General features: G+C 33.7%; 1 protein-coding gene across 2 annotated transcripts in view; it reads left to right on the top strand.

The window, feature by feature from the left end:
* Positions 1-21,478, top strand: part of LOC150105927 (SCY1-like protein 2) — a 304,184-nt gene that overhangs the window by 28,019 nt on the left and 254,687 nt on the right. The window contains exons 3-4 of one of the 2 annotated variants that reach the window (XM_090393688.1): positions 4,912-5,069; positions 13,920-14,064. In XM_090393688.1, coding sequence (XP_090249814.1) covers positions 4,912-5,069; positions 13,920-14,064 — 303 coding nt within the window. Of the gene's footprint in view, positions 1-4,911; positions 5,070-13,919; positions 14,065-18,474; positions 18,575-21,478 lie in introns of those variants that run through there. The other variant, XM_090393689.1, reaches the window with a different exon arrangement.

Raw genomic sequence — 21,478 nt, 5'->3', positions numbered from 1 at the left:
GTTTTTACTAATTCATGTGGTGGTTACAAAATAGTTGTTTGTTCAGCAAAGGAATTATCTTCATGCTTTTGTAAGTGAAAAAAGGAATTCAGTTATTGCAGGCATAGACTTCTGTGGCTAATTGGTTCAAAAGACATATTTCGGTGATTACAGCACATTTTTTATTATTCAGTTATACAATATGCTGAAATAATAGTTCCCGACAAGTTTCGTAAATCATAGGATTTACATCTTCAGGGGTAAATAGTATAACTAAAGTTTAAACAACAGAAATTAATAAATACAAATCATAACTGTCTGGCTATTCATAAACTCAAATAACAGAATGCAGATATAAAACGTTATTGACGTTGAACAATACTGAACGATGACATGTGCTCTTGTTCTCGTTCATAACAGAATGCAGATATAAAACGTTATTGACTTTGAACAATACTGAACGATGACATGTGCTCTTGTTCTCGTTCATACAGTCTGAACTCAGATTGAAGTAGATTTTTTATTAGAGCTGACCACACTTGATGGAGAATTAAACCTTGATTTTTATTGCATTGGGTTGGGTTTTTCAGCATATTAGCAGCAGCTTTACATTTTCTTATATAGCTGTTGTTTTCTATGTATGGCATCGTCGTCTTTTGCCAGAGTACATCGTATCCAGTGGAAGTGATATGGAAAGCAAGACCCATTTTTTGTTCTCTTTTGTATTGCACGTCTTTGTGGTGTTCTGCCATGCGTATTTCTCCAGATCTTCCTGTCTGTCCTAAGTAGCAAATCCCCCAAGAGCAATGGATTTTGTAGACTCCTGGTTTTTTAAGAGGATGATGAGGTGGTTTTGGTGGATGTAGGAATCTTGAGTTTTTTCCATAGGAAGGAAGGCTACTTTTACGTTGTGTTTGTTCATTAATTTGGCTAGCTTATCTGTAACATTTTTGATATAAGGAAGTGAGATTGCGTTTTTGTAATCCTGTTTTATTGTTGAAGTTTATTTTTCACTTGGTTAGACTATAATAAATTGAGTTTAATCCTTTATCCAAGTGTGAGCAAACAAGAACAAATGAGCTGCATTTGGAAATCTTCCTGTGTTTGTCGGCTTCCTATATACTGAGAAGGAGAGTTTACTTTCTTCATTAACTTCTAATAGAATATCTAAAAAAGGAAGTTTTCTATTTTCTTCTTGTTCTAAAGTGAATTTTATGGTGTTGTGCAAATTGTTGAGATAATCTTTGAAATTGATAAGTTCATCTGTTGTTCCATTCCATATGATGAAAATATTCGTCTACAAAAAAGGTGGTACACCGTTTGGCAACTCCTATAGATAGAGATGACCTTGCTAATGCTTCTACCTGGTATCTCCACTTGGGCCTGGCTCCCACTGAAGAGACCTCAATAAAGGTCTAAACTAGTCAGGGTAGTGGCCCTTCCCTTAATGCATAACTTTATACATATCCTCAAGGAGATTTGTTTTGCATTATGGGAGATACTGAGATAGGAGTGATGTTAGATTGCTCCACCTTTGCAATGAGTTGCCCGGTGTTGTACCAACTTACCCCAGTCCTGAAGATACTTTCAGGTGCAAACTTTGTTTGCTCACGCTTGGATAAAGGATTAAACTAAATTTATTATTATGACTGTTTTATTGTGTTGTTAGTTGGAGGCATTTTAAGGATTCTCTTGGTGTTTTTTGTTTCATACCCATTCTGTTGGAGGATTTGTGTTAAGTATTTTAGTTCTTCATTACATCTTTCTTGTATGCTGGAGATATTGTATGCTCTGTCTTGAAGAGTTTTAATTAAGCTTATTTTTTGTGAAGGATGGTGGTGTGAGGCTGCATTTAGAAATCTTCCTGTGTTTGTCGGCTTCCTATATACTGAGAAGGAGAGTTTACTTTCTTCATTAACTTCTAATAGAATATCTAGAAAAGGAAGTTTTCTATTTTCTTCTTGTTCTAAAGTGAATTTTATGGTGTTGTGCAAATTGTTGAGATAATCTTTGAAATTGATAAGTTCATCTGTTGTTCCATTCCATATGATGAAAATATCGTGTACATAGCATCGCCATATTTTTGTTTTTTTATGGTAATTCTTAAGAGCATTGTTTTGAAATTTTTCCATAAATAGGTTTGCTAATACTGGTGATAATGATGAACCCATAGCCAGTCCTTTTTGTTCCCAGATTCTGTCTTGATAGGTGAAAAAAGTATTGTTTATACAATGTTTAAAAAGATCTAAGATGTCCCGAGAGAAGATGTCTTCTAGGAGATTCAAAATTTCTTGTCTCGGGACGTTTGTAAACAAGCTGATAATGTCTAGACTTGCTAAGATGTCTGTTGGACCAATATGTATATCTTTCACTTTTTCTATGAAATGCATACTATTTTTTATGAAGGAAGATGTTTTTGCTATATGATGTGAGATCATGTTGGTGGGGTATTTCGTCAAGTTGGAAGTCGGTGAATCTCTTCCATCTGCTATTGGTCTTAAAGGTATATCTGTCTTGTGGATCTTTGGAACACCATAGATTCTTGGTATCAAAGGTTGTTTTGATTGTAAGTATTTTTTAAGTTCTTCCATCCAGAGAGGCACTTTTTTTTATGAGATCATTTGTTTTTTTGTGTGTATACCAAGTCGGGTCTCTGTCTGAGGGTTTGTAGGCGTTTGTATCTTCCAGGAGACTTTTCATTTTGTTATCATATTCTGTAGCATTTAAAACAACAGTTGCGTTGCCTTTATCTGCTTTGATTATGACAATATTTTTGTCATCCTTTAATTTTTTAAGGCAAGCGTATTCATTGTAAGGTAGATTCCTATGAGATAATCTGCTTTTAATAGTAGAGCTGTACTCTCTATACGGATAAGATCTGCCATGTTGTCCGGTAGATTTCTAATTCCTTTTTCTATTTGTGCTATGATATCAATTTTTGGTAGAAAACGTGGGGTTAAGGGGAAGTTAAAACCCTTAAGTAAAAAGTTATTCTCTTCTTTTGTTAGGACTCTCGAAGAAAGAAAGGTTAATAACTACTTTTGAATGATCTAGAAACACTATCGATGTTGTTCCAAGAGATGTGGCCAGTTCATTATGAAGAGAAAAAGTGTTATTATAATTAATGCTAATTCAGCTCTAGTGACTGTAATTCTTTCTCTTAAAAAAGCTAGTTCCATTTTATGATAAATTCTGGAGGCCTTGTTTGTGTGGAATATGCGTTTGATTTTGATGAATATTGGGATGACTTCGTTATCTATGCATTGGATGAGGAAAATTAGACGGTTAATTAAGTTGAGATGTTTAATGCGTAGTTTCTCTAGTTGTATAACTTTATGCCAAAAGCACTCACCGTAAGTTTGTAATTGCAGGCGTAGACTTCTATGGCTAATTGGTTCAAAAGACATATTTCGGTGATTACACCACATTTTTTATTATTCAGTTATACAGTATACTGAAATAATAGTTCCCGACAAGTTTCGTAAATCATAGGATTTACCTCTTCAGGGGTAAATAGTATAACTTGAAGTTTAAACAAGAGAAATTAATAAATACGAATCATAACCGTCTGGCTATTCATAAACTCAAATAACAGATTGCAGATATAAAACGTTACTGATGTTGAACAATACTGGACGATGTCACGTGTTCTTGTTCTCATTCATACAGTCCGAACTCAGATTGGTTTTCTATGTGATACATAGAAAACAACAGCTATATAAGAAAATTTAAAGAAGCTGCTAATATGCTGAAAAACCCAACCCAATGCAATAAAAATCAAGGTTTAATTCTCCATCAAGTGTGGTCAGCTCTAATAAAAAAATCTACCTCAATCTGAGTTCGGACTGTATGAACGAGAACAAGAACATGTGACATCGTCCAGTATTGTTCAACGTCAATAACGTTTCATATCTGCATTCTGTTATTTGAGTTTATGAATAGCCAGATGGTTATGATTTGTATTTATTAATTTCTGTTGTTTAAACTTTAAGTTATACTAATTATCCCTGAAGATGTAAATCCTGTGATTTATGAAACTTTCCGGGAACTATTATTTCAGCATATTGTATAACTGAATAATAAAAAATGCGGTGTAATCACCGAAATATGTCTTTTGAGATTCAGTTATTTATTTATTAATTAGCTTATGGCATCACATACAAAATTATAATATTTCAAACATGTACACACACTCACACACACACTCACACACACACACTCTCACACACACACACACTCACACTCACACACACACACACACACAGCTGACCAGTACTGGGCTGTCCATATAGTTAGCTACTTCTCAGTATAATAAATTGCTATCACCAACTAGTGGCAAAACGATTACATTCTTAACTGAGTTTTAGACAGATGGATTGGATTGGAAGAATAATCCCATCATGCATCTCCACAAATCAAATATGATATAAACCATATTTGATTTGTGGAGCACTTTGTATGCTACATTTTTTTTATGCACAAATTAGGTGAAGGAAGCAATTGAGTTGCAACTGTTAATAATTGGTACCTGAAATTCCATTACATACTAGAAAATACTTGGTGTGAAATCACTAGGTGTTTTGTAGCTCTCCATAAATGTGCCCATATGGAATTCTGTTGAAGAGCTGCTATTTAAGTTTCTGCACCTGTTAAAGAAATCACCATGATTCTGTCATGTTAGATCATGAGATGTCATTATTGGTAGTAATTTTGCCAGCTATAAATGTATTTATATCTGGAAATGTTAAGAATTTAATGCTATTTCAGAATTCTGTGTATTTTATATGTTATGGAATAAAATTTTCTAACTTTTATCATATCAGTTAGTATAGTGCAGCTGTATATCAACCAAAATTTGAGACAATTTTGATGTATTTTGTTTTTTTCTGGTAAGCTGGTCACTGATATATTATTATACCATTTTCTTCTTAGGAAGCAGCTGTTTTTGTTCTAGAGAAAAAGCAACTAGAAAGATATTCTAAAAGAGATCGTGAAATTATCTTGGACATTTTAAAAAAAGGTGTTGCACAACTAACTAGGCTGCGTCATCCAAGTATTCTAACTGTACAGCATCCTTTAGAAGAATCCCGGTAAAATTTCTCTCTGTGTGTGTTATTAGTATGTTGATGAGAATTATTTATGCTCATCTTTTGATCTATATACATTTATCTGAAATTGCAGTAATTCTTTTTTGAATGAATACATTATAGATAACAAATTGTTTTAGTTTCTGAAAAAACTGGGAAGAAATACGCATTTAATTAACCCCATTTCTTTCCAGTTCTTTTATTAAGACTGCTTAATACAGTCACCTAATAAAAAATAAATAAATAAAAAAAATAAAAATGTGTATCTGAATGAAACCCATCACATACTCCACAATAGCTTCTCTGCTCTCCTACCGCATTGGTTTGAATCTCACTGTTAGAATGCTTTAGATAGTGATTAGCTGGTGTGAGACTAACTGCCCTGCCCATTGGAGATTTGAAATTGCCTGAAAAGAATGCATGTTGGTCTCAGAAGCAAGATTTCTTGATTATCTGACATTGTCCTCTCAACACAGTGATGGCAGGATTTTTCTCTCCAAGAAACTTAAAGTAAAGTTCATTAGTGTAAAGCTTGCTGCTTTGCACTAATGAACCTTGCTTCTAACAAACTGAACCCACAGTATTAAAGTACTGTAGGTTTACAACCTTTCATAGGTTGGATTAGCATATGAAAAGTGAACATATTCAGTTTATGACATGGTTTATATTCTTAGCTGCTTTGTTGCTTTTTAATAACTCGTGATTCAAAATATGAATCTTAATTTGTCTTCCATTTCAGGTCATTTTCAAGATTTGAGATTTGTTTATAGTCATGGAGTGATCTTAATTTCAGTCTCCAATGATTTTTCATCATCATCATCAAATTCCTGCCATGTACCCTCAAGAGGTGTACAGGATATAATGGTACTACATGAAAAAAATTACATCATTATTAATTTCCTATCTACAATTTTCCTCCAAATCAGTCTGTTACTTGTCAAGACTCCAACATTATCAGATCTTATATTTCTATCGTCTAAAGCACTTTGTACCGTATCAATCCACCTATATCTTGGTCTTCCTCTGGGTCGTTTTCCTGCCAACCTGGCAGAGAACACTTGTTTTGCTGATCTTTCCTCTCCCATTCTATTTAGGTAACCATACCACCTGAGATTAGCTCTGCTAACGCATTCCTGGATGCTGACAATGTCAAGTTCTTTCCTAATATCCTCGTTTTTAATATGATATTGCCATTGATTTCATCTGTTCACGCCTATAATCTTTCTCAGGACTCTCATATCTGCGGTCGCTAGTCTTTGGTCAAGTGTTTTACTTCTGACCCAGCTCTCAGATCCATAAGTTAAAATTGGTTTGAACACTGTCTTGTATACAGCTAATTTAGCGTTCCGACTAATTTCTCTCTTATTCTATATGAATTTATTCAATTGACTTCCCACCATACCAACTTTGCTGATTCTGTTGTCTATTTCTATATTTAATTTACCATCTTCAGTAAAAATTGTGCCTAAAATAGCTGAAATGTTTTACTTGTTCCACAGGTTCTCCATTCACAACACAGTTGACATTTTCAATGATTCTGCCTATTTTCATTGTCTTTGTCTTTTTATTGCTGACCTTCATACCATATCTATTACAACAGCTATTCAATTTAGTCAGAGAATCTTGCAGACTTGTAGCAGATTTATTTAGAAGTATAACATCATCCACATAAAGCAAAGAGCTGACATTAACATCTCCAATTTTGATATCATGTTTAATACCACTTTCCTTCATAATGTGATCCATATAGATAATGAATAACAGAGGGGATAATGTACATCCTTGTCTCACACCAGATTTAACATTAAACCATCTTCCTGTGCTTCCTTCAATTCTAACTGCTGACTTACAACTCAAATAATGACTAAGTATTGCTTGATATAATGCCCCATTGACACCATATAACTGCAGTGTATTGAATAGCTTCTCTCTTGGCACCTTGTCATATGCCTTTTCCAGATCGACAAAACTTAAATACAGATCTTTGTTATATTCCCATGCTTTCTCGCCTATTTGTCATAAAGTGAAGATCTGATCCTGACAACCTCTATTTGGCCTGAATCCAGCTTGTTCTTCACCAAGCTTTTCTTCCACAATTCTTCTCAACCGTTTCTCAAGTATACTTGCATAGATCTTGCCAGGAACACTCAGTAGGGAAATACGTCTGTAATTCTCACATTCAGTTTTATTTCCCTTTTGATATATGGGTACTATGAGAGCTCTACTCCAATCATCGGGAATTCGTCCCTCTTTCCAGGCTTTCTGAACTATGCAGTGCAGCCACTGTAAGACTCTTATACCACCATACTTCAGCATTTCTGGTCGAATATCATCTACTCCTGCTGCCTTTCCACATTTCAAGCCTTTGATGGCTTTTTCTACTTCTAGTATGGATATGTATTCCTGACTGCATGCCTGGTCAGTGTTTTATACCACTGTGCTGTGACTGTGCCAATGATTTTTGTGTTACTCAAATAGCCTGAAAAATTATTTCTTTGAATAGTTGCTTTTTTTTTACATACTAGAGGCTCCTAGAATGGCATCCTCTCACTTAAACCACTATATGATAAAGTGGTATGATCATGTGTTTTATAGGAATTTTGTTATATCATACTCTTAGGTGTCACAAATTTCATAATAATAATCCCATCTTCCCTTTGTGTTAGGATCAATGGTTTGTCATGACCAAGTAACTTAGGTTCTCAAAAACATGATTATTATTTATGTTAGGGAAGTTAATGTCTGTCTGTCAAGTGGATATATTCTTCTGGTTTGCAATTTTATAAAAATATAAATATAATATATATTATCATATTTATTACCAGTAAGCATATTCTAATGCAGGGTTTCCCAAATGTTTTCTACAATGGAACACTTCACAAATCCTGAAATTTTCACAGAACACCTTGGTTATTTTGTAATGTATTAATTGATATTTAATTGTTAATTTAGCTGATTTTTTATTAATTAATACTTGATCATTAATAATTAATTAAGCAAACGTCATTAAATTAATTTGTGCTGATTTTCATTGAAATATCCCATTCTGATCACCAAAAATTTATAATATTATTATAATTACTTACGAGTGAATGCAAACTTTTCTCCTATGTGTGTGTGTTGATAGTTTTCCCCTACTTTTGTATATCTTGGAGATCACTTTGTAGGCTGGTGGTGGTGGATGATTCACTATCTGTTGCATCACAAACACCTTCAATAAGAGATTTCTTAATACCAAAATTAAACAAAGTGCCTTGTCTCTTATTCATATTAGAATTTAAATCTGTATATTCATATTACTTTTAAAAAATTCACGGCACTCTGATTTCAGAACAAGCACTTACACACTGCAATACGAACTTGCGAAGAAAGTATTCAGTATTAATAGATTTTAGAACCGGATAGAGACTACCTTGATCTTCAATTTCAGTGGAAAAATTTTCTTTATATTTCCTTGCTGATTGGTCACTAACATTTGCAATTGTTATTTCTTTCAGTTTTGAGAACAGAGGATGTGCCGCCCATTGTTGTAATCAGCTTGCAGGCAATTTTTATGATCGGTCATAAACAGCAGCATTCACTTTCCCGATTGTTGCAAGATTTTGATGTGTGAAAATTAACGATAATTCATGAATATTTCCATGTTTAAAAATATGTTGCTTGGTCACTGACATTTGCTACACAGACGTCATTTCCTTCAGTTTTTGAGAACAGAGGATACGCCGCCCATTGTTATAATCTGCTTGCAGGCAATTTTTATGACAGGTCATAAACAGCAGTATTCCCTTTCCCAAATGTTGAAAGGTTTCTATGTGTGAAAATTAATAATACACAGATGTTATTAGGCGTTCTGGGTCTGAGCTTTTTGACATATTCACGAATATTATTCTCCTCAGAATATTTCAATTATAAAATATTTATTCATGAAAAATGCTTAGAGAACTAAAATGACAAATTCCAGGAGAACTTCTCGTGGAACACAGTTTGGGAAATCTGTTCTAATGTGTAATAGAACCTGAGGTGAATAAACATATAAAAAAATTAGAAAAAAAAAGGATCGCACCACATAGAAAAAATACAATCATAGCATTTGCTGAATAACCAATTTTCTTATCAGGGCGAAAAATTAGCTACTGAAATAAATCCTGAAACATACCCCAACCCAACATCACTAGAATTCAAGATCTGTGCTATCAACATAAGAAATCTGAATGGCAAAGAAATAGAGCTGGCTGAGGAATTGAATAAGTACCAGATTGATATAATACGGGTGACTGAACAAAAAAGACAAAAAAACTGGTGAGATCTTTCTAAGCAATAAATACAAAATGCTATATTCAGGCAATGACAATCAGGGAAAAGAAGGAATAGCTATAGTATTCAACACTAAATACAAGGCTATCTTCTTGAATGGCAGGCATTATCAAGTACAGTGATGTGGACAAATATCAGAATGGGGAACTGAACACTGAGACTGGACACTTCTTTGTGCCTACTGTCTCACAGAAGGTTCCACTATGGTAGAAGTGGAGGAATTTTTTTAGGCTTTAGAGAGAGCAACTGACACAGTGAAAAAAGAAAAGATCCTTGTTGAGGATCTAAATAGCAGAGTAGGAAATGATTGTCAGACATACAGAAATATTTTGGGAAAATTTGGAGAAAAGAGCAAAGCTAATAATACTTGTTAGATTTCTGCTCATGACATGGGCTGTTTATTACTAACATCTTGTTCCAACATAAAAATATTGGAACATGATGTTCCAAAAATGTTCCAACATGCACAAATTCAAATGGAGAGAAGAGGTGAGAAATAAGAAAATTCTCATTGATTATGTTATTGTTGATGGTGATGTTTTTTCACTAGTGCAGGACACGAGAGTGTACAGAAGATTTGAAATTAGAAGATCTCACTTGAGCAGCATAAAATTGAAAAGAACCTATAAAAAAGTTTTAAAGCTCTTAGATGTGAACTGCAGACTGAAATGCACAAACATTATTCGAGAAAACATCAAAGAGTTCGAGAACAGGAACCAAACCTTGGAGATTCAGTGGCAATTCCTGAAGAAAACATTGATTCAGCCAGAGAGGCATGTTGCGAGATTGTCTGCAAGGATAGAAAAATCAGAACTCCATGGTGGAGTTCTGATTTTTCTATCCTTGCAGACAATCTTTTTCTATCCTTGCAGAGAAAGTTAGAGGCAATGAAGGAAAAGAAGAAAGCATATCGAAAGTTCATGGCAAATAAGTCAGCTTGTGCTCTTAGAGAATACAGGGACAAATGTAAGAAAGCTAAACATCATATAAAACTAACTAAACAAAAGTCATGGGAAGACTTTCCTAAGATCATAGAAAACAAATATCAGGAAGATGGCAAAATATTCTGGAGACTGTTGAAAAAGTTCAGAAATGGAGAAAAGAGGGCTGTAAAAGGAATTAGAGATGATAAAGGTGACATGAAAACTGGAGAAAAAACTATCCTTGATGTATGGAGGTAATTACTTTGAAAAATTGCTAAATGAAACGAGCAGTGACCAAACAGTGATAAAAAAAACACTGACCAGGCAAGCAATCAGGAATACATATCCATACTTGAAGTAGAAAAAGCCTTAAAATGTGTGAAAAGGCAAAGGAGTAGTGATATTTGACCAGAAATGCTGAAGTATAGAGGTATAAAATTCTTGCAATGGCTGCACTGCATAGCTCAGAAGTCCTGGACAGAGGGACAAATTTCAGATGATTGGAGTAGAGCCTTCATAGTACCCATATACAAAAAGGGAAATAAAACTGAATGTGAGAATTACAGGTATTTCCCTATTGAGTTTTCCTATTGAGATTTATGCAAGTATTCTTGAGAAACTGTTGAGAAGGATTGCAGAAAAGAAGCTTGGTGAAGAGGAAACTGGATTCAGGTATAGAAGCTGTGAGGATCAGATTTTCATTGTATGACAAATAGTTGAGAAATCATGGGAATATAACAAAGATCTGTATTTAAGTTTCGCAGACCTGCAAAAGGCATAAGAGTAGGTGGCAAGAGGAAAGTTATTCAAAATGCTACAGTTACATTGTGTTAATGATGGCATTATATCAAACCATACATAGTCTTTATTTGAGTTGTAAGTCAGCAGTTAGAATTGAAGGAAGTACAGGAAAGATGGTTTGATATTAAATCTGGTGTCAGACAAGGATGTAAATTATGATATATATTTACAGAGAGGACAATTTTATCTCCTCTGTTATCCATTATCTATCTTGATCACATTATGAAGGAAAGCGGTATTAAACCTGATATCAAGATTGGAAATGTTAATCTCTCAGCTCTTTGCTTTATGCGGATGATGTTATACTTCTAAATAAATCTGCTACAAGTCTACAAGATTCCCTGACTAAAGTGAATAACTATTGTAATAGATTTGGTATGAAAATCAGCAATAGCAAGACAAAGACAATGAAAATAGGCAGAAGCATTGAAAATATCAACTGCATTGTGAAGCGAGAACCTATGGAACAAGGAAATCATTTCAACTACTTAGGAACATTTAGTGAAAATGGTAAATTAAATATGGAAATAGACAACAGAATCAAGACAGATGGTATGGTAGGAAGTCAACTGAATAAATATATATGGAATAAGAGAGAAATTAGTCAAAACACTAAATCAGCTGTATACATGACAATGTTCAAACCAATTTTAACTTATGGATCTGAGTACTGAGAAAGATTAGGGGTGTGAACAGATGGCATCAATGGCTAAAACGAGGATATTAGGAAAGAACCTAACGTTGTTAGCTTCCAGGAATATGTTAGCAGAGCTAATCTCAGGTGACATAGTCACTTAAACAGAATGGGAGAGGAAAGATTAGTAAAACAAGTGTTCTCTGCCAGATTGTCAGGAAAAAGATTCAGGGAAAGATCAAGATATAGGTGGATTGATATAAAAAGTGCTTTTGAAGACAAATATAAGATCTGATAATGTTGGAGTTCTTGACAGATAACAGATTAATCTGGAGGAAATTTGTTGATAGGAAGTTAGTAATGATGTAAGTTCTTCATGTAGTACTATCATAATATCTTATACACCTCTTAAGGATACATACATGTCAGGAATTTGATGGTGATGATGACATTTTCTTACTTTGAGATTGAGTGCACATATAGCTGTCATGAAATATATTGTTTTCACCAGTCAGGTCTTGTGACATTGACATTAAGTTATGGAATCATTGCATTTATTACTAATAATCAGATCTCCTGTTTTTTATTATTATTATTTTTTTTAATACCATACAAATTGTTGTTTGCTGATATTTGCTTAAGAAATATGTTTATTCTTTTATAAAACTTTCATCTGCATAAATCAAGTTGCATTTAATTTGTGCAGAAAAATTGAATTACCAGCAATAACTTGATCAGGGAACAGATCTACAAATACTATTTTGAGTAATTAGCAGTATTGATTGCATTTGAGAATATTATTCATTTTTGTTTGATACTTTAGTGGAACTGCATGATTATGGGAGTTTTTTTTAATGAATATTGAAGTTTGCCTTGAACGAAACAAAATGACGATACAAAGGAAATCTGCATGCCATGCAGCATGAAGATGATGTGTAGTTAACAGCATAAATTTTTTGAGAATGGTTCGATGTTGTGAGTGAAACACATGTATGTGTGGTGAAATGTAGGTTGTCTTTGTAGAGAGACTGAATGGGAGAAAAGAGAAGGTATGGGGTAAATGTCACAAGTGGTACATTTTGTTAGTTTATGAGTTATCATTGAATACAAAACAGACAGATGCAAAAAATCTAGTGTAAATGTGGGTGCAAAAAACTATGAATAATAGAATGAAAGTGAATGAGACTGTGGGAGTGAAATAACTTGCGAATGAAGAAATGAAAGTAGATGAGATTATGGAAACAAAAGAAAGGAATGGCAGAATGAGAGGGAGTGAGACTTGCAGCAGTGATAGAGAGAAATTACTGAGATGCAAGATTAGAAGAGCGAGTCAGTCGAAATGAAATGAAGAATATGCATAGTGATATTAGTTGTTTGGAAAGGAATGAAAGAGTGCAAAAGGATAGAATGAAGGAAAGTAAAAAAAAAATGAGATGGCAAATGACTCGAGAATAGTGATGTGTGGAGATTCCATTATTCAAGGTGTAGTTAATGAGTCGATAAGGTCTGTTTTCCAAAAGGGAGAATGAACAAGATAATTGATGATTTGAATATGAAAAAGCAAACGAGTAAGAGAGTTAGTGGTGTTGTGGGAACAGTTGATTTGGTTGGACATAAGGAGAATGTAATAATGGATATTACAATGACAAGTTAAGATGCAGAGCAAGAATCATGAATGGTGTGCTGGCAGACCTGTGTGAGGAGAAGAGAGTGCAGTTTGTAGATGTTTGTTAGGTATTTCAGGGGAAAATGGAGTCAACTGGAGGAACTGTTGCAAGAAAGAAATGCAGTGAATGATGGGAGCAAAAATCAAATGAAGTAAGGAGTTGAAGTGAAAGATCAGGAGAGTGGAACAGATGAGACTGAAATACTTGTTAATGGAAATAGTAGTTATGAGAGAATGGGAATGCAATATAAATTAACTTTTAAAAAATTTAAATATAACATTTAAACTTCAAGCTGTAGTCCTTACACTTCACACTGCTAGAACACTGTCATTACTAGAGCTCATGTGATTTGCATATTATCTGCTTATGTCCAGTAATTTTGAAAACATGAGTGTATGTTAAATCATATAACATACTTAATTAACATACAAGTATGTTAATTAAGCTTAGTAACAATGCCTGAAATTGAAGATTTACCTTGAAGTTGTAGTTAATATTTTTTTATTATCCATAGAGAAAGCTTAGCTTTTGCTACAGAGCCTGTGTTTGCAAGCTTGGCTAATATCCTTGGGCATACTGAGAATATGCCAGTGCCTCCACCACCAGAACTCAAGAATTTTGAACTTTATGATGTCGAAATCAAATATGGATTAATGCAGGTAATGATATGAAGATAACATTAAGTTTTTAATGGCATTAGTTTTTTTAATAAGAGAAGCTTTTACAAATTTTTAATTAATGAACATTTAAATTTCATCTTTGTTGTGGTGCAATGCTATACCTAACATTAAAATAAACGTCTTATTACACTGCATTTCTAGAAACTTGTTCAGATGATGTGAAAGCTGTAGTGGAAGATCAGGAAAATTGCCCAAGTGGTTGTGTGTATGTGGGAGTTGAGGGGAGGGGTTTCATTTATGCAGTTTTTCACTGGACAAAGCATTAACTTGAGTAATTGGATAAATTTCTAGTCCTTTTATCATATCATTACCATTTGTTGTTAATGGCAGGGAAAAAAAAAAAGAAAAATATTCTATATGTGTTTTTATATAATTTTTTAAAAAAAGGGCTATCAATGGGCATGGGAAATGACTAATCATTTACTGTAATAAAATATTGTACCTGCCTATTGTTAGCCAGTTTGAGAATTTTCCAGTTTTGTCCAGTTAAGCTTAGCTGAAAGTGCATTTTTTTGTTCCAGAGAATTGCATTCAAGATAATCACTTTCATGGACTGTTATTTAATCACACATGTTCAAGTTTTAAAAAGTTTTTCTCTTATTCTAAAATTAAGTTTTGTTTATTCATAATCCTATTTAGAAATCACTTCACAGAATGCTTAGTTCCCACACTAGCATGGCTTTTCTTTATAAATGTTGACATATCATAATATTTGTTATATGCAGTACTTTGAGCTGTAGTTCTCTCCCTCCTCCCTATTTTCTGCAGTCACTTATTATGAATTGAAATACAGTTATATTAATGCCATTCTTATGTTCATTTTTGATGGTCAGCTTGCCAAAATATTGAGAAAATCTTCTGCACTTTTTTGGAAGGAGGAAAGAATATTATGAATTAAAATTTGGTTTTGTGAAGATCATGTCCAATGAAGAAGAAAATGCAGCATTTTTTTTTTTTTTCTTCATGGAAACAAAGTAAATAAAATGTAAAGCAGACCTTAAAATATTTAAAGACAATTTCTTAAATCAGAAAATTCTAAGTAAAGGTTGCACCTCCATTAATAGTTCTGAGACAACTGACTTCCCACCATGCCAGCTTTGGTATGGTGGGGAGCCAGTTAAATAAATTTATGTGGAATAAGAAAGAAATGAGCCAAAACAAGAAACTAGCAGTACACAAGACAGTGTTCAAACTAGATTTAAGGTATAGATCTGAGAGTTGGGTTAAAAATAAAGCACTTGATCAAAGATATGGACCACAGATAAGAGTTCTGAGAAAAATTAGGGAAGTGCACAAATGGCATCAATACAGCATATTAAAAATGGAAATATTACCAAGGAACTTGACATCACTGTTAGCATTCTAGAATGTGTGAACAGAGCTAATCTAAGGCCACTTAAATAGAATGGGTGAAGAAAGGTTAGCAAAACAGGTGTTTGATGCCAATATGACAGAAAAGAGACCCAGAGGAAGACTAAGGTGTAGGTGGATTGACTTAGTCAGAGGTACCTTAGAAGCATGAAATGTTAGATATGACAATATTGGAGTGCTGACATGTAATAGACTTTTGAAGGAAAATTGTTGATAGGAGATTAATAATGGCATAAACTTAATCATATTGTGCTCTGATAGTAGTTTGACCACCCCTTGAGGATACATATCAAAGAATTGATGAGTAAGGGATTAATGGCAGATAGCTGCTTATGTTTTTATTCTCAAAAATTTGTAACATTTAACAAAAATAACCAACACTGGGTTTATACATCATGATAGTTATTTAATTAAACCTACTAGTTTTGCCACATATGCTAATGGCTTTGTCTAGGTTAGGAAGAACAAAAAATATACAATAAGCAGTAAATATGAATCATTACATAACTAAAAACCAAATATGTAGGAACCATTATGTAAAAATAAAAACAGAAACATGTGAAGCATAGATGCAGGCTATTTTTTGATTTATGACTAAGCTAGTTAAAGTACTTATTTAGTGCAAGTTTGTAAGAATGAAAGCAGAAATTATTCCCTGTTAACTCTGACTTTTTTCAAATTACATATGAGCATTGATACAACAAAATTCCATGTCTTAGATAATTACAAGTGACTGTTGTAGGCTTAGTTCTACAATTCTGTCTTATAATCTAAACATAACTTCTTGTACGCTTACTAGTCATTCTTACCTATTACACATTAATCTTGCCTAGCGTATTCTGGATTAACAATAACTTACATTTACTACACACTTCAGTATGCCGACTCTTGAATTGGATACTAACTCAACTTATATCAAAATATTTATGCTAACACAATTGACTGTGGAACAAAGACATAATATGAATTATCCAGAAGTGCTTACATATCTTTTTATGTACTTACAATTGGTTAAACTTCATATACTTCTTTCATTCTACAGTCCTTACTTGATTCCTTTGTCTACACAAGCTTTCTTTCTTCTGACTGTATGTCCATTCTTTCTTTCCCCTCTGTTATCTTTGTCTTCTGTCATCAGTATTCTTTATCTTCCAAATTCTTATTAAGGTAACATGGTGGCCTCGGCCTTTTGACAAATGCTTTCTGCAATGAGCTCTCCGTGGCATTTGTTCTGACCTCCTGATGAGAGATGCTCCAGCAACGGACAGTTAACCTCACATAGCAGTGAACCCAAGGAAGGAACAGGACTGAAAAACCCTAAGACGCTCTACTTCATTATGTAGGCCCTGGACTCTACATAGAACACATGTGCATGGTTCAAGATTCCCATATATGGAAATGCACTATCTAAAATCGGGATGTGATGACGTCATGTGACTAACTCAATTTCGTAACAAAGCTATTATATACAAAGCATTTTTGGTAATTTTACAAGCAATGACAATTCAGTATATATATTTTTCTTTAAACAAAATTTTGTAAAATGAACATGATACGTTGTTAATCATGTGAGATTTTAGAGTCATTCCATTGCAAAGTAGCAGGGCATTGACAAGTAGTCATTTAGAAAACTTATTCAAGCTGAAGTTCACAATCCCAACAATGGTCTGACCTTCCAGTACATGAAGCACTTGATAAACTAGGAACTTTAGAAAAATAAAAAAGTAAAAATTGTCTTCTATTCTCAGATCCTAAAACCTTCACACATTGTGATATGTAGAAATCAGATATCCAAAAGAAATTTGTGGAAAAAAAAAAATCCTGTAAGTCAGGATTAGCATTTTATATGTTATCAGCCTTGCATCCCATTGCTGAACAAAGGTCTCCCAGTTTTCTTCAAGCTTCTCTCTCTCTCTTGACCCCTTCTTATCCAGTTACTTCCTGCTGTAATCTCATCTCTCCACCTGTTTTCCTCTGAATCTCTTTTCTTTCATCAACGTTACATAGCTAGCCCAGTTCCACTTTTTTAAGGTTTTTTTTTAACTGTTTGTCTTTGTGAATAACAACAATTTTTGTGATTTGTCTGCTTGCATATTCTACTCTGTGCTGTTTTAATTTCCAAAATATAGGAAGACTTCATTTTACAAAGGGGTTAGGTTCCTAGCCTACTGTTCATAAAGTGAATCATTTGTAAATTGAGATCAAATTAAAATATATTTAAATAGGATTGGTTCCTTGAGTATGAAAACTGCCATCTACAAGTTAATAATTTAACAATTTTTATAATAAATAATGATTATTTTATAATTATATTTTACATAAAGTTTATAAATAGCATAAGACAATAAGTTATAAATTAAGGTAAAAATACTGCATAATGGCATAATGGAGATGCCTTAATGAAACTTTGCCTTGTCTTTGCCTTATCCAGTTACCTCCTGCTATAATCTCATCTCTCCATCTGTTTTCCTCTGAATCTCTTTTCTTTCATACATGTTACATAGCTAGCCCAGTTCCACCTTTTTAAGCTTTTTTTTTTTTTTTTTTTAACCTTTGTCTTTGTGAATAACAACAATTTTTGTGATTTGGCTGCTTTAATACTGTTTTAATTTCTGAAATACAGGAAGACTTCTTGAGTTATAGGAATGCTTGCTGTTTTGATTCATATCATCATTCATCATATCATCCACAGCATTAATATTTTTTCCATTACTTCACTCCTTGAATATGATGTTATTGACACTTGTGTTAACAATTCCTGCATGTGAATGCTTTATCTTATTTGCATTGGTTACTGTTGTTGAAACTGTAGAAGGTGTTAATTTTAATGCTTTACACACATCAGAACGATGCTCACCTGATTTTCGATGCATCAAATAACTTCCATTTTTAACTGAGTGGTAAGTGATTTTCTGCTTTTTTTTTTTATCTGAGGAAGATGTTGAATTGGCTCTACATTTAGATGACATCTTTAATTTATTAAAGACTAATATTAGTTAAACTTTAATTTTTAGCATTCCTTACAATGCGGATGGAGAGCCTTTGTTCACAAGATTACCAAGAGTCGAAGATGATTGGATGGCACATAACAGCCATGTGGTTCACTATGGACCAAAATGTAAACAAACTTTTTGTAATTTCTACCTGCAGTGCCATAGAATATAAAACAAAAGACAATTGCAAATGCTGCTAACTTCCATTTATGCTTTTATTTTTGTCTTTTGTTTTGTTGTATGTTTTTGATTTTTTTCTGTTGATTTTGAAATGTTCATTAATTTGAATCTTCATAATACAGGAAGCATAAAATGATGCCCTCTTGTACTTCTCTCCATTACATGGCATTTTTCTTAATATCTGTTTTTTTTTTTTTTGTCAAAGACCAAGTTTGGACACTATGTCAATATGGATAGTATAATGGAATCCATCACCCCTAGCCCAATCCTACCAGTAATACCATGCTCTGATTATTTAGGATTGTATATCTGGGTGTTTTCTGTTGAAGGATATTTTTTTTTTTTTTTTTTTTTTTTTTTTTTGTTCCAGATAGGTATACTCTGGCATTGTGTTCAATGTTTGATACCATCTAGCAGAATAGAAATTTTGAAATATTAATCATGATTTTTTGTTTTTCTAAAATTCAAGTCTTACCTACTTGTATTATTTTCTTTTTATTCAGTGGGATCTTTTGAAAAGATGGCAATATCATCAGTAAATCAAAGATTACTTAGTTTCTTTCCTAATATATTAGATTCTCTGTTAGTCTAATCAAGTTTTCAGAATATGTTTATGCATGGCTATTAAAGTTATGGGGGGGGGTGTCGAGTGCTTCGTTTGACAACTTTCTAGAAGTATAATCTCTCTTTTTGACTTAGCTTTTGCTGTAAGTAGTTTGGATTAGTTTGATATATTTAACATTTATAGCTTCTTTAAGTAGTGACTAAAAGAGCAGCATTGTTACAGTAGATAAAATAATTTGTTACATTCATTATATTTTTAGTGACTGAATTTACAGAAATTTTTCATGAATCCTACTTGGATTCATGAAAAATCCTACTTCATGAATTCAGGTTTACTTCAACTGTAATGAGCAACTTGTAGTAATGGAAAATAAGACTGATTATACTTATTTATCTGATTTAACATTTTTCTTGCATAACAGGATTAACTTTGATTTTAGCCACTTGTCTGGGAGTGATTCATTGATAGTATTTCTGGGAGTTCACTCAATGAATTCATTGAGAGTGATTCAGTGGTTCAATTCCCAGACAAGTCAAAGCTGGGAGTGATTCAATGAATCACTCAGCCACTTGTCTGGGAGTGATTCATTGATATCATTACCTCTAGTTTCACTAGAGGTAACGATATGCCTCCAAAATTTTAAGTTTAATATTTACCTCATCTTTACCTGGAGTTTTTACATTTTTCATCTCATTTATGATATTGTGAATTTTTATACCTCTGATCTCTGGAACAGTTTCTGGATTATCTAATCGCAGAGCTGTGGTGGCACAAGGAAGTTTGGAGTTAAAACATAATTTCTTATGAAAATTACTTGCTATTTAATATTTTGGTGTGCTATTTATGGGTCTTCCCTTTTTCAAAGAAGATTCACAGAGGCAGTGGAAATTGATACATATTGCAATAGGTGCAGTGTGCAGTAAAAACAATGGAATGAATGAAATCAACCATGAGAGGCAATAAGTCAAACTTAGAATGAATTTGACATATTATTATTACGGGTATCTCCATGGAGTCAGTAGACTCATCATGGGAGACCCAAACTAGCAAAACAATATCTGTCATATCTCTTCTTGAATTCATTTACAGACGAAGAGCTCACAACTAAGTCAGGCAATGAATTCCACTCATTCACCACCCTCCAGGCAAAAAACCTTGTTCTGACACCCTTGTTAACCACACTCTTCTTTAATTTCCAGGGATGACCTCTTGTTCTTCCATCACTATCACACAACTGAAACATTTCCCCTGCATCAATCCTATAAAAACCTTTCAGTAATTTAAGTGTTTCTATCATATCCCCTCTTCTCTGCCTATCAACCAACCTCTGCAATCCACAAGGTCTCAATCTATTAATGTAGGGAGCATTTTTTACATCACTTACCAACTTAGTCACTCTTCTCTGAACCCTCTCCACAGTCTCCTCATCTCCAAGGAATCTAGGTGACCAGACCTGAGCACAGTAATCCAAATATGGAAGTATCAACGCTTTATAAAGGAGAATAATAACCTCTTTATCTCTGGATGTCAGTGTGTTCCTCAACAACCAAGTAATCCTATGTGCAATCTTGGACACCTTAGCAATGTATTCTCTGAACTTCATCTCCCTATCTACCAACATCCCTAAGTCCCTAGCCTCATCAATCTTTTGGAGTGCTGTTCCATCAATGTGGTACATAGCTGGTAATCTTTATATCCCAAAATGCATGACTTTACACTTTTCCACATTGAACTGACATCCATTACCTTTTGCCTATTCTACCAGCTTATTTAAATCATCCTGCAAACTTTCAACATCAGCCTGATTTTTTATTGCGCTACCCAACTTTGCATCATCAGCAAACAACTGAATATCTCCCTGTCAGCCATTTCCTATATCATTTATATACAAATTAAACAACAATGGCCCATTCACAGAGCCCAGAGGCACACCACTGGTTACCTGCCTCATCCTGGACTCGGCTCCTCCATACACCACCTTCTGGTATCTCTCCCTGAGCCATTCTCCTATCCATATCACCAATTTAGTATCCATTCCCATCTGCTCCAATTTGCGTAACAGTGTTCCATGGGGTATCCTGTCAAAAGCCTTAGCAAAATCCAGAAGTACCACTGTGTAGCCAGTTCCTTTGTCCAACTCAGATGTCATTCTATTATGAAAAGTTAATAGATTGCTAAAGCAGGATCTACCTTTAACAAAACCATGTTGGCCTCTATAGAGTATCATATCCTGATCCACCCATTCTTGAATTTTGTCTTTAACCAACTTTTCCAATACTTTTAC

Source organism: Typopeltis vanoorti, chromosome 6 (genome assembly GCF_054136105.1).
Source record: "Typopeltis vanoorti isolate ZY-2024b chromosome 6, IOZ_Tvanoo_1.0, whole genome shotgun sequence".
In the NCBI taxonomy this organism is placed as follows: domain Eukaryota; kingdom Metazoa; phylum Arthropoda; class Arachnida; order Uropygi; family Thelyphonidae; genus Typopeltis; species Typopeltis vanoorti.
This window is presented reverse-complemented; position numbering and strand designations above follow the sequence as displayed.